General features: G+C 53.6%; 1 protein-coding gene across 2 annotated transcripts; it reads left to right on the forward strand.

The window, feature by feature from the left end:
- Positions 1-95: 95 nt before the first annotated feature.
- On the forward strand, positions 96-12,941 carry PI16 (peptidase inhibitor 16). 2 transcript variants are annotated; one of them, XM_081293658.1, is made up of 7 exons: positions 96-454; positions 4,567-4,788; positions 7,489-7,598; positions 7,918-8,006; positions 8,690-9,412; positions 9,588-9,705; positions 12,627-12,941. In XM_081293658.1, the coding sequence occupies exons 1-6, from the start codon at positions 284-286 to the stop codon at positions 9,686-9,688; spliced, it is 1,416 nt and encodes a 471-aa protein (XP_081149784.1). In that variant the 5' UTR covers positions 96-283; the 3' UTR covers positions 9,689-9,705; positions 12,627-12,941. The 2 variants fall into 2 exon arrangements, with proteins under 2 accessions (XP_081149784.1, XP_081149783.1); XM_081293657.1 differs by having other exon boundaries at positions 261-454; positions 8,690-8,950.
- Positions 12,942-14,207: the final 1,266 nt, after the last annotated feature.

Consider the following 14,207-nt stretch of genomic DNA (forward strand, 5'->3'; position numbering starts at 1 on the left):
TTTGCCCCTTGAGACTCTGTCTGCGGCTCGGGAGGGACTGCAGAACTCACACAGCCCTTGGCCTGCGCCCCTGTTACCAGAGAAAGGAGGCTTTGCCAAGGACTCAGGAGGAGTGGACTCGCCTCTGTTTGGGACCCAGCCCTCCCCGAGACATTGTAGAGCCACGGGGCCTCCAGACACAAGCCCTGCTGCCCCACCCCAGCCAGGGTGGTGCTTGTGTGGGAAGGACTTTAAATCCAGCCGCCAGACCCCTGGACGGGAGAGGCAGGGAGTGCTGGCCACCATGCACAGCTCCTGCAGTCTCCGGGCGCTGCTGCTGCTGCCACCACTGCTGCTGGTGGCCACTCCAGACCCCACCAGAGCCCTCACGAAGGATGAGCAGCGTGCCATGGTGGAGCTGCACAACCTCTACCGCGCCCAGGTGTTCCCGCCGGCCTCCGACATGCGACGGATGGTGAGTGCGGCTGGGGGAGCGGTGCCAGGCAGGGCCCACGGCCCACCGCTCCTCCCCACTTCCACCCTCCCATGCTGAAGCTGGCTGTCTCTGGAGACTCGCCTCTGGGGCCAGTGACAGCATCCTGACATTGTTCACCTCACAGGTTCCCATGAGCGGCCCCATAATACAGATGAGGAAACCGAGGTTCAGAGGGACATGCTTGGGCTCCTGCAGCTGAGAGAGCCTGACCTGGAAGCCCTGGCTTCCCACTCCAGTGACCCCTCCCAGCACTTCCAAAAATGCATGTGCCTCTATAAGGGGTCACCTTTGTGACAAGAGTCTTTTAGAAGTCCCTCAAGATGATGGGGAAAGGAAGGGCAGCTGATGGGTCTGCACTTGGGGCAGGAGGGAGGTACTGAGGAGGCAGGTGGGAGCAGGAACCAGAAGCAGACGGAGCTCTGGACCCCACAGTCCAAATTCTGTCTCCATCACTAACGAGACCTATGATTTGGGCCAAGTCCTTTCAGCATCTGTCATTTTCTCATCTGTAAAATGGGGTCATAATCTCTCTCTCTCTCTCTCTCTCTCTCTCTCACACACACACACACACACACACACACACACACCACTGATTGAACCTCACAGATATAATTTTGTGGGCAGGGATGAAATCTCAAAAAAAAAAGTACATAAATATACTATTTATGTACCAGTGAGAAACAGATGCAGAAAAGGCACATGCATGTGTGTAAGGTGACAGAAACCGGATTCTTCCAGGCAGGGAGAGCCATTTGGTGGCAGGGTTAGGAGGGATGTCTGTGCTCAAGATTAGAGATGAGGTGAGGAAATCCACTCCCTTCCTGCCCTTTCCCATGGTCCTCTCCAGCCTCTCCCGGGGGCCTGGGAGGTGGGTGGGCAGTGTCCAGGAAGCCCTGGAGCTGGTCTGAGAGAGCAAGGTCACCCCTGGGGAGCACAGCAGTGAGCCTGGGGGCCCAAGGCCTGAATTCTAACCTCAGCTCCGTCCCATCTGGGTTAGTAACTCTGGGTGCCCCTTTCCCTTCTGCTCCCTGATGGGAAGATGGGCCTGGCAACCCCTGTCCTGAGAGTCACACAGGATGAGACGTGTGAAAGCTGTGGGAAGGGCTCTGCCTACACGCCCAACGCCCCATTCACCCCATTCACCGCCCGTTGGCCTTGGCAGCCCGGAAATGCAGACGACAGAGAGCCCCGGATGATGGCCTCCACTCTGCCAACAGCCCCCTGATTGCGGCCTGTGACCTGTTGGGCCTCAGCGTCCCTGTCTGTAGATCCCCAATGCCCTCCAGTCTTGTGGGCCCAGGATGAGGGTCTACGCAGGCTGGGAGCAGTTCCCAGACAAGAGGTGCATCCTGGAGTATGGCCACATGCTGGGAAGCAGTGCCAGATGTCAAAGTGATGTGCTGCTGCCTCCTGGGAAGTGATAAGGTGGAGATGAGGCTGGGCCAGTGTCAGGATGCGTTTGCGACAGGACTCAGGCTCCGCCTCAGTAAAGGGTAAATGCAGAGCCCCTGGAGCCAGATGGCCTGGATTCAAATTTTGGCTTTCTCAATGATTAGCTGTATGACTTTGGCCAAGGTATTTATTTCACTCTTCTGTGTCTCAGTTTCCTCATCTGGGAGGTGGGAATGATAATAGAACAACTCCCTGCAGGGTAGTTATACAATTAAATGAGCAAGACGTGTAAAGCTCTAGGAACGGTGCCTGACACACAGCAGTGCTCAATGAGTGTGTGGGTGTGTGTGTGTGTGTGGCACTGGGGATTGAACCCAGGGCCTCACACATGCCAGACAAGTGCTCGACCATGGAGCGACACCCCCTTCCCACACTGGAGAGAATGGATCCCGGGTGAGGCAGGTTTGACATATCACAGCTGCTCCCCTCTCCCTTAGCCTCCACTCTACTTGTCACTACTTTTACCTTCCAGAAGGTTCCATTGAACCCTACCTACTCCTACCTCCCCACCCCCAGCCTTTTCTCTCTTTGACACAAACCAGGTTCAGTCTTCCATTTTCTGCACCCAGAGACTCCTAGGATAGCCCCCACCTCCTTCCCAGCCACTGGCCTCTGCTACAAGAATGAGAGCTCTAACACATGGCTCTGCCCCTTGTCCAAGACCTTCAGTGGCTCCCACTGGCTCCCGACTGCCTCCTCATTGAGAAAGCCCTGTGTGTTCTGGCCACTGCCTCTGTCTCCAGCCCCCTCTCCCGTTCACCCTTAGCCTTCAGTTACCTGAGCAGCTTGGCTTTCCTCAAGTCTGGGGAGGGCAAAGGCATGGAGTATGAATTGTCCCAAGGGAAGTGGGAATGTCTCAGCTCTGGGCTTTGCATGAGCGCCTCTCCCCGGCTCCACCTGGCCAACACCTCATCTTTGAACACTTGGCTGGGTGTCCCCTTCTCCACCCTCAGCCTGGGCTAAATGGCCCTCTTTGGTGCCTGGTAGTGCTCACTGCTTATGGTATTTACCACATCCTGATCCGGCTGACTTTACAACCCTATGAACTTGGGCTCCTTGGTGCTTGCTGTTGTCCTAGGGCTGACACAGTGCCCAGGAGTATCGAATGAATGGAAGGACTAGGGAACTTGCTTCCAGTTGGTGACCAAGTGGCCAAGGTGGATGGAGCACCTCCACGGGCGCTCTGGATGACTGAGAAGCCTTCATACCCAAAGCAACGACTCTCTAGGACGTCAAGTGTCTAATCAGAATGGAAATTACTCCTGGACTCTGTAGGGAGGCTGCTTTAAGCAGAGCCACTTCTGCCATCAACAGTATGTGTTAAGCACGACTATGCACCAGGACTGTGTCAGACATGGGACACATGACTGCCCTACCCCGAGGGAGCCTTCAGTCTAGCCTGGAGCCTGCGGTCACCCTAGATGGCATCCTGGTCCACCCCCCCCAACTCTTCCACCATTGCTGAATTTGAGAGAACTCAGGGACCAGTGATTTGGGACAAAAATGCCCAGAGAGAGAAAGGGATTCATTGAGGTCCCGGCCCTAGCCTTGTCCCAGCCTGGACCTTCCATCCCCACTCCAGCAGCTGCTCAGGGAGCCCTGAGTGGGTGGGGAGTGGGCGTGGCCACACAGCCCCCTCCCCGGGGGTCACCCGGCTCTTGCTGCTTTATGGGCTGTCTGGCTCTCAAAGCTGGCTGAGCTTGGAGGGTGGAGCAACAGTTGCCGCCAGGACATCCATTTCCAGGAGAGGCCAAGGACAAAGTTTAATGGGATCCAGGCCTCCCTCCCCAGTCCTTTGGGTCAGATGCCTTGCTAGTTCCTCCTCCCACCCACACTCAGTCTGTCCTCCCAGCCAGAAGCAGAACCTCAGAGGCCCTCTATCCTAAAATGCCCCCTCCCAGCATCTCACCTGAGGCCCCCTGGAGAACACTGCCTCTGGGACCCGACAACTGTGGGTTACTAGGGCCAGAAGATAGGCAGCCAGGCCCTTCAGTGAGGGGCCTACTGCATTGTCACACAAGACGCTTAATTTTCTTGGGGAAAGGCTTGTCAGATGACAGTTGAGAGCACTTAGAATAGCACCTGGGAGGGAAGCCTGGAGAGGGTAAAGGCATGGGGCTGGACCGTCCCAAGGGGAGTGGGGACAGAGGGAAGAGGAGGGCGAGAGACAAAATGGACTGAATAAACACCCCAGCCTTGGCCATCTCACTGGACGCCTTGTGGGCTTCAGAGCAGTTTAAATGCCCTGAGAAGGGTATCACTGCCCGCCTTGTACATAGGAGATTAATAACTGTCACAGACACCATATGGGTGACTCAATCTTCCCGCTATCTAGGAGAGTTCTCTCAAGTCACACAGGTGGTGAATGGTCCCAAGTTCGAGGAAATTTTCTGCCTGGGGTGGCCCCCTCTCCCCTTCCCACAGAAGCCCACCAGGAGCAGAGAGCTGCTACAGGTCATGACTCAGGGTCACCTCTCTAAGGCGAGTGGGTGGCTGGATGAGTCTCTGGACCCCTGAGGCCCCCAGGACACCCTCAATCTTCTGCCCTGATCCCTGCAGGATCTGTGGGCGCCCTCACCTCCCTCTCCCACTTCCACTGTGCCCAAGGCGTCCTCACCTCCCTCCCACATGCCCTGCAGAGGTGGGACCCGGAGCTGGCCGCCTTCGCCAAGGCCTACGCACAGCAGTGCGTGTGGGGCCACAACAAGGAGCGCGGGCGGCGCGGAGAGAACCTGTTCGCCATCACGGACGAGGGCTTGGACGTGCCGCTGGCCATGGAGGAGTGGCACCACGAGAGGGAGCACTACAACCTCAGCGCCGCCGCCTGCACCCCAGGCCAGATGTGCGGCCACTACACGCAGGTGCGAGGCGCGGCTGGAGGGGCGGGGCTCGGCGGGTGGGGCGGGGCCAAGTGAGCGAGGGCGGGGCGGGGAGGGGTGGGGCCATGGCGGGGGCGGCCACTTCTCTCACCTGCCGGGAAGTCCTCTGAGCCTCTCCACCTCCCCAAAGTGGGTCCGCAGCACTCTAACCCCTAGGTGCTCACTAAGACTCAACACTGCACAGCCAGTATGGGCTGCGGAGGCCTTTGACGAAGTCTGCTTCTCAAACTGTCCAAACCATCGTCATTTCACTCCTTAAAACCCACAAATTTTGTCGGGTTCAGTGTCTCCGGAGGCTGAGGCAGTAGGATCTCGAACTGGAGGCCAGCCTCAGCAATTTAGCGAGGCCATAAGCAACTCAGCGAGACCCTGTCTCTAAATAAAGTATTAAAAAAAGGGCTGGGGATGTGGCTCAGTGGTGAAGAACCCTGGGGTTCAATACCTGATACCAAAAACAAACAAAAACATAAAACCATCTTTTGAAAACCCAGACCACCCTTTTTGGCCTAATACTGGCAAGACATAAGTTAGGTGTCACAGAGCCAATTTCATGGGTGGTAGTTATTGTCATAGGAGAAATTTGGACTGGGCTTTGAGCAGTCCTGCCCTCTCCTGCTTTGACTAAAATATGCAGGGCCATTTGCCCCCGGCAGCAAATGCCCCTTAACTTTGCTCTTTTCTCCCTCTCTCTCTCCTGATGTGTATAATGATGCTTAATTTGCTGAATCTAATCCACCTGAGACTGAAAAAGCAAATAGACAATCTTATTTAAGTTTTGCTTTAATTAACCATGTGTAAGAGCAAACTGTCTCTGTAAGCGACTCAGGAGGCTGAAGCAGGAGGATTGCAAGTTCCAGTCCAGCCTTAGCCACTTAGCAAGACCCTCACCAACTTAGCGAGACCCTCACCAACTTAGTGAGACCCTCACCAACTTAGTGAGACCGTGTCTCAAAGTAAAAAATAAAACGTTCTGGGGATGTGGCTCAGTGGTAAAGTGCCCCTGGGTTCAATCCCCAGTGCCAATAAATAAGTAAGGCAAATTGTCACTGAAGGAAGATTTCGGGGGCCTTCTGACACCATTCCCTGCCTCTTACAATCACCTGTTGCTCACGGCTGTGTTCTCACTGCATCTGAAAGTTTGGACTGACAGTTAAGAGACTTGTGTGTATACTGAGGGGTGGGCGGGGGTGGCGGTGTGGACCTTCGAGTTGAATCCTTTTTTCTTTTCTCAGTGCTTATTTGTCAAATACAAATGACAACATGACAAAAATATTCAAAGAAAAGGAAACCAAACATCTTCCCACCACGTCCTCCAGTTCCATTTCTTTGTGCCTCTTTTAGGTGGTATTTGTAGTCTTGATCTTTAGGGAAGGAAATCCCAACAGCACCCACCCAGATCAGGAAGCTGTGAGGCCCCAGGACCCTCCCAACCCTCTTCCCTCCGGCCCTGCCACCTCTCTCCCTCTCCATGCACACACAAGCTCCCAGAGGGACTGTTGGCCGTGCCCAGCAGGATCGTGTATGCCCAGCTCCACCCCAGCTTTCTCTGGGCTGTGGGAACAGGCACTGTGTGTCATTTCTGCATTGAAGATCTTCAGCTGATAAGCAGAAAGACTCCTAGGCAAACTCCTCCTAGAAATAGCAAGGGAAGGTTGGTGGTTCCACCCATGGCAGCACACAGAGGTCATTTGGAAAAAAAAAAAAATCTTTTTTTTTTTTTTTTTTTTTTTGTGGTACTGGAGATTGAACCCAGGGCCTTACACATGAGAAGCAAGCACTCTACCAACGAAGCTATATCCTCAGCTCCTCAAGAATTTTATACTTAAGATGGAATGCATTCTAGCAGCTAGGAGACCCACACCTAGAAACAGGAAGAGCAGGTCCTTGCCTCTGTGGTTTGGGAAAAGTTCCACTTGCAGAGTAACTGCACCTGCGCCCCTCCTTGGACTTCTTGTGGTTGATGTCTAAGCTTCTTCCATTTAAGATTCATTTCTTTGTATAAAATGCAAGGAACTTTAGGAATAATCCACAGGAAAAATTCAAGAGGCTATATCAGAACTCTGGAACTGCAGGAAGATTTAAAGAGGGAAGGAGGCACACCTGTAACCCCAGAGGCTGAGGCGGGAGGATCACAAATTTGAGGCCAACCTCAGCAACTTAGTGAGACCCTGTCTCAAAAGAAAAAAAAAAAAAGGCTAGGAATGTAATTCAGTGGTTAAGCAACCCTGCCTTCAATCCCCATTACCTCCCCCCAACCTCCATGCATCAGGAAAAGAGGCCCGGGGAAATGGTAGGTTTGGCAGGGAAGAGTAGACTGTTAAGGAAGAACTCCCCCACCTCCACCTTCTTGTTCAAAAATATTCAAAGAAAAGGAAACCATAAGCAGGGCCATTTGCCCCTGGCAGCAAATGCCCCTTAACTTTGCTCCTGAACCAGTGATGGGCCGGAGTGAGGGTACCGAATCCTCCCCTCCAGCACCATCCTCACCTCTTGCAGGGGGAACGTGAAGGGACAGAGGTCCGATCAGGAGGGAATTCCGTGCTTGCAATGTCCCCCTGACTTCCACTTCTTGTTCAGAGTGGTCAGGGAATTGATGCCTGGTGTAGGCTGGTGCAGACAGACACCAGTAAGGGACCGTCCCACCCAGTTCAGGGCTAAGCTGTCGGGTTGGCTGTCCTTCAGGTGGTTTGGGGCAAGACCGAGAGGATCGGCTGTGGTTCCCACTTCTGTGAGAAGCTCCAGGGAGTTGAGGAGACCAACATCCATCTACTGGTGTGCAACTACGAGCCCCCGTAAGTGCTGGGGAAGCCCCAGGGATGGGGGGAGGTGGGGAGGCCGGAGTGGGCAGAGCCAAGGAGATCTGAACTGGGTCGGGCCTGAGGAAGTGGGAAGGGTGTCAGTCTGGGGCTATATTCTCCAGGGAGCTGAGAGGGTACCAATGGGGTCGCCCCTCCTTGGCCATAGAAGGCCACAGGGAGCCCGAGGTCGCCCAGTGATTTATTAGTGGGGGCAGCAGACCCAGGGGCACTTGTAGACCGAGTGTGTGAACGAGTGAAGGGACGGGGTGGGGGTACCGAAGCCTCCCCCCAGCACCATCCTCGCCTCTTGCAGGGGGAACGTGAAGGGACAGAGGCCCTATCAGGAGGGAATTCCGTGCTCGCAATGTCCCCCTGACTACCGCTGCGAGAACTCTCTCTGCGGTGAGCTGGGGCGATCTGCGGGGCGGGGGCGGGGAAGAGGTCCGCGCCGCTGGACGGTCTGGACGGGTGTGGCAGGGAGGGGCGGGATGCGACCGCCAGGAACCCCGGGCGGTTCGCTTTGCCCTTAGCGCGTCCAGTTTGGTCCGGTCATGCCAAGTGACCAGATTCCAATCTTCCCACGGTCGCTACGGAGGGCAGAGCAGAATCCCGTGGCTCTCCGGCACCGCGCGAGAGGTCAGCTGGTGAAGGCGGGAGAAAAGGGCTGGGGCCGCGCCAGTGGGCGTGGCGGAGGGACTGGGGGCGGGGCCTGCGGGGCGGCAGGTGCCTTAGGAACCCGCGCGCAGCTGGAGGATGTCCCTGAAAAGCGGCGAGGACGCAGGGGAACTGGAGAGAGGTGGATGAAGGAGCAATTGTGCCAGTAACAAGAAGGGAGGGCCGGGCGCGGTGGCGCGGATGTGGCGCAGTGACCGAGTGTCCTGAGTTCAATCCCCGGTACCAAAAAAAAAAAAAAAAAAGTGACATTATCAGTGAGGGTCATCCCCGAGGGACATACCCGCTGGGGAGGTGTCCCTATCGCTGTCTGTGCGTCCTGCTAGCCATGGTTGCCCCGCGTTGGTTGCGGTGGCGGAGGGAGGCGGGGTCCGGTTTGTGGCACTGACACACGGCCTTGGGTGTCTTATCAGAGCCCATCAGTGGCCCGGAAGAGGAGCAGGATTTGCCCTCCCTGGAAACTGCGGCCCCGTCCACTCGGGCCACGGAAGCCTCAGGCTCCAGGAAAGCCGGCGCTCCTTCCCCGGCGACAGAGGTCGCGCACTCCTGGGTGACAGAGGTCTCGGGCTCCCCGGCCACGCAGGCCCCGCCCACTGTGGAAACAAAGACCCCGTCCTCCTCAGCCACCAAGGAGCCCTCCGCGACGGCCACAGAGGCTCCGCCTTCCCTAACGAGTGAGGTCCCTTCTGCGTGGACAGCTCATGATCCGCTCTCCTTGGATGAAGGGCCGGTCACCGTGCCCAAATCGACCCATGTTTCTGTTCCAAAATACACGGGCAAAGTAGAAAGCGAGACAAGAGCACCCTCCATGAGCCCAGAGAAACCTCTTTACCCTGAGATGTCCCTGACAGGGACAAGGGAATCCCTACTCCATGCACAGGAAGACGCTGAGGCAGAGGCTGAGGCAGAGGCTGAGGCAGAGGCTGAGGCAGAGGCTGAGGCAGAAGCCGAGCTGCTTCCTTCCAGTGAGATCTTGGTGTCAGATATTCCAGACCAGGCCAAACCAGATGAGTTGCAGGCCACCCTGGACCACACGGGACGGCCCTCCTCCAAGTCCCGGCCCAATGTCCCCAATGCTTCTGCTGCTGCTAATGCCAGGGGTGGGCGTACCCTGGTCCTGCAGTCATCCCTGCCAGGTAAGGGCAGTAGCCTCCTTCCTTCCCACCTGCCTCCAGCAGAGGTGGCCTGGGCTGGCAGGGCCTGCACCCGCAGCAGGCACTTCCTCCCTGGCGGTGGCTCCCTGCTGGGGGTGGGCTGGTGAGGCCAGTAGCAGCTCTCTCCAGCTGAGCCAAAGCTCCTTCCTTCCCACAGGTACAGAGAGCAGGGAGCGGAGGCTGAGCTCCGGTCACATGTGGGGTCCTTCCCAGGGACTATTGCTGCTGCCTCCCCTGATGTTGGCTGGACTCTTCTGAAGGGGACAACATTCAAGGCAAGCCTGGGGGAAGGGAGGGGAACCCTGACCTCCTGCTCACTCAGGTTGTCTTTTTCCAAGAAAGAGGTCCCCATTTCCTGGGAAGGTCCTGCTCTGTGGCCCAAGTGCCTCCTCTGCACCCCAGGTTCTGACCAGATCCCAGGCCAGCTCTGATCCCCTTAGGAGGCCTCAACAGGACTAGCCCGACTGCCTCAGGAAGGAGTGCCTCTTCCTGGGGTGTGGGGGACACAGACTCCTGAGCAGTCTTCCAGTGGCCACTTGTACCCCGTATCCAGTTGTCTTGTGGCCGCAGGCTGCTCTCCTGGAGCCAGAGGATCTCAGGTTTCCCAGGAGCCCCTTGACCCCTTCCAATCTCCAGGCCTCTTCCTCAAGCCATTTGAGTACAGGGCTGTCCCCAGACGTGCCTCCTGCCTTCCCAGGTCGCTGCTCAACTGCCATCTCCCCACCCTGTTCCCAGCCCCTCAGCTTCCTGGCTGAAGGCCTTTGGGGAGGGAAAGGCTGCCAGGCCTGTGCCTCATCGGGAGCATCTAGGCCACACCATCCCAGCTGGCTGCCAGTTCTGGGACCAAGATGGCTGCACTCCAGCCAGGACCCTTCCTGCCCCAATATGGATTACTGCAGGGGGTGGGATTCTGGGCGCGCCCCTGTCCAGCAGGGCCGCCCTGCTCTGTTAGGCTGTGGCTCCGTGTGCCCATGCGGCTGGGGAGGCAGGGGCGGAGAAACAAGCCCTACCCAAGTAGGGTTCTCTGGATTGGGAGGCAGGAACCAGAGGAGGCCCCCTGACTCCTGAATAAAGCCTATTTGGGAGCACCCAGTGCCCCAGGGCTTATGATGGCTGAAGGCAAGGAGGGCGATGTGGGAGGCCCTGCCTAGGCTCTCCCCCAACAACCTGTGACCTTGGAGTCCCCCTTCACATCTTCTCACCCCAGATACTCCATCTGTTCCCTTCCTGTAACTCCCCGCCACCCACATCACAGGCCACACAGGAAAGGGCAGGCCCGATCTGGTGACTCCCAATGGGGCCTCGCTGGTTTGAGGCCCAGGGTCAGCAAGGTGGCTGACCTTTACAGAGGGTGCTGCTGCCCAGGCCCCCTGGAACGGGTTAGGAGTGCACTGCAGGCAGGGCTTGGCTCTGGTGCTGGGGGAGCCCCCAGGATGGATTCTGGGGTCCCAGATGCTTTTCCAGGAAAACAGAGCAGGCTTTTTAAGAAGTGCTGTGGGCCAGGAAAACACAAGCAGGGGCAGCAGCAAATGGGTGACCAAGGGTGGTGGGGGAGCAGAGCAGGCCAAAGCAGGAGGGCAGGGATGGCAGGATGGCCTGGTTACAGGCCATCTGGCTATAGGCCAGGCTGGTTACAGGCCAGGCTGCAGGCTTGGCCTGTAACCAGAGGTCCTGCCCCTCATTTTCTTTATATACATTTTTAGCTCTATTAATAACCCACATAACCTAAGATTTGCCACTCAACACAATATTTTTAGTATATTCACAGGACTGTGTAACCCTCACTTCTAGCAATTTTAGAAATTTTCATTATCCCCAAAGAAACACTACACCTGCTACCAGTCACTCCCCATTTCTAGCCAAACCACTCCAGCTAAAGTAACCACTAATATACTATCTACATGAATTGACCCATTCTTGACATTACATATAATTTCCTGGTAAATCATATATAATTTGTGATTGATTCTTTCACTTGTCTTCAAGCTCATCAATGTCACATGGATCAGAACTTCAACTTCATTCTTTTTTATGGTCAAGTAATATTCCATTCTATGGAATTTTTTTCCCTCAGTGTTAAGGGTTGAACCCAGGGTCTTTTTTTTTTTTTTTTTTTTTTTTTTTTTAAGGCAACAGACTCTTTATTTAATGTGGTTTAAAATGCATCAATAAAGTTCCTGGCTGTTGTGAATACCAAAAGGAGATTAACTCCCCCCCCCCCCCCCCGCCCAAACCCAGGGTCTTGTGCATGCAAGGCAAATGCTCAACCACTGGGCTATATCCCCAGCCCTCTGGAATGCATTTTATTCATCCATTCTTAATTCATTCATTCAGGTGTCAGCTGGTAGACATTTCAGTTCTTTCCACTATTGAGCTATGAATAATGCCACATTAAGTATTCATGTACCAGTTTTTTTAACATGAGTTTTCGATTTGCTTGGGTATATACATGAAATACCTGGGTCATAGTTAACTTTTGGAGAAACCCTGAACTGCTTTTACATTCTCACACCAAGCATGTGAGGGCCTCAGGACTTCTTGACATCCATGCAGACCCTAGTTCTTCTCTCCACCACAGGCACCCTAGCAGGTGAGAAGTAGTATCCCCTGGTGGTTTCAATTTGCACTTCCCTGATGACTAACCTGATGGCTATTTGTCTTGGGCTGTGTATTTGTCCTTTTCCTGAGTTGTAGGAGTTCTTTATACATTCAGTACAAGTCCTTTATCAGATTCGCAATCATTTCCTCCCATTCTGTGGCTTCTCATTCTTGATATTCTTTGAATATAAGTTTTGAATTTTGATGTCAAATCTATTTTTTCTTTTGTTGCTTGTGCTTAAGATGTCATCACCTAAGAAACCATCACCTAATCCAAGGTCGTAAATATTTATACTTGTGCTTCCTTTTTAGTTTTAGTTCTTAAAATCTTTAATCAACCATTTTTGGTTTATTTTCCTATGAATCCAGCTTCATTCTTTTACATTTGAATATCCAGTTGTCCCAGCACCTTTTGTTGAAAAATTATTCTTTTCTCATTAAATTGTCTCAACACTTTGTCAAAAACCAATTGACCATAAATTTGTTTATTTCTGGGCTCTGAATTTTATTCCATGTGCCAGAGTTTAATTAAGCAGCTTTTGTATTGAAGTTTTGAAATCAGGACACGGGGTTCTTGAACTTTGTTCTTCTTTTTCAGGATTGTTTTGGCTATTCTGGGCCCCTTGAATTTCCATATGAATTTTAGGATCAGCTTGTCAAATTTCTGCCAAGAAGTCAGCAGAGTTTTGTTACAGACTGTGTAATCTGCCACGTTAAATCAACCATGAACATGGGCTGTCCCTCCACTTAATGAGCCCTTCTTTAATGTCTTTCAACAATGTAGTTTTCAAAGTTTTGCATTTTTTTGTTAAATATTCCTAAGCATTTTATTATTTTTATGCTACTGTAAATGAAATTGTTTGTTTTTTGGTTTGTTAGTTCTATGTATAAAAATAAATTTTTTCAAAATATTGATCTTGTATCCAGCTTCCTTGCTGAACTTATTGATTAAATGCGTTTTTTAAAAAATGGATTGTATAAGTCATGTCATCTGCAAACAGGTCATTTTTTACTTCTTACTTTCTAATGCATATGGTTTTTACTTCATTTTTCTCATGCAGTTTCCCAATGAGAATCTCCTGTACAATATTGACTAGAAGAGGCAAGAATGGACATTCTCCTTCCTGGTCTTGGAGGAACCCATTCACTAATGCACCAATCTGAATTCTGGTTTTTCCTAGTGCACTGAATGTTTGTTTTGTTTTGCTTTGTGGAGCTGGGGACTGAGCCCAGGACCTCACACATGCTAGACACTCTACCACTGAGCTGCGTTCCAAGGCTTCCACTGAACCTTTTGATCCTGAAGGGTGTCCGCTTCTGTGTTGACTATGTGATTTTGCTTTGTCTAAGGATAAGAGTGTGTTCCATTAACTGACAGAGGTTCAACCAGCTGCCTTCCTGGGAGGTCCCTCGCCTGTTTTCTTCAGCTAGTGCCAGGGTCTCCTCTTGGACCAGTTCTTGATCTACTGCCAGGGCCTGGGTGGTGGTTGGGTCAGGGGTCCCCTGGAGCAGGACCCATAGAAGTCCACCTTCTCTAGTCTGGGGGTGGCTCTTCCTGCCTTTTGCAAAGAAGGAGCATCTGCTGAGAGCCCTCAGGGAACCTGTCACATGAAAGAACCTGCCTAAGTAGGGACCCAGGAAATTTATTTTTTGGGGAAATACAAGGACACTGGGCATGATATCCGCACCTGTCAGGCCAAGCTGTGACAGACACAGGTAGGTTAGGGGGCGAGATGGGCAGGGAGGAGGCTAGTCAGCACAGGCCTTGAGCATAAAGGGCTTGTTGAAGCAGAAGAGGCGCCGGCACTCTCGGAGGCCGTGAGGCCCAGAGGGGAAAGGTCTGCTGCAGCACTGCCACTCGGCTGCTCGGCCTCTGGGGCTGCAGTGACAAGGGCTGCAGATGGGCCAACAAAGGACACCCCTGTCATCTCAGGCTTTACTACGAGGGGGTCCCAAAAAGCCCTTCCCACTTTGCCCATTAGAACAAGACTATGCGGCCTGCCTCTGGCCCTTGTGGTGAGTCGGCCTCCTTTCTCAGGTCAGCATCCGCCGTTCCAGTTTCTACGACTGACACAATACCCTGAAACCTAAAAGACCTCAGGATACTGCCTCAAGATGGCACTGACCCTGCCCAAGGTATTGAATGGCCAAGTCCATGGGCAGCCTCTCCAAATATCCA

This window comes from Spermophilus citellus, assembly GCF_964194105.1.
Source record: "Spermophilus citellus genome assembly, chromosome: 5".
In the NCBI taxonomy this organism is placed as follows: domain Eukaryota; kingdom Metazoa; phylum Chordata; class Mammalia; order Rodentia; family Sciuridae; genus Spermophilus; species Spermophilus citellus.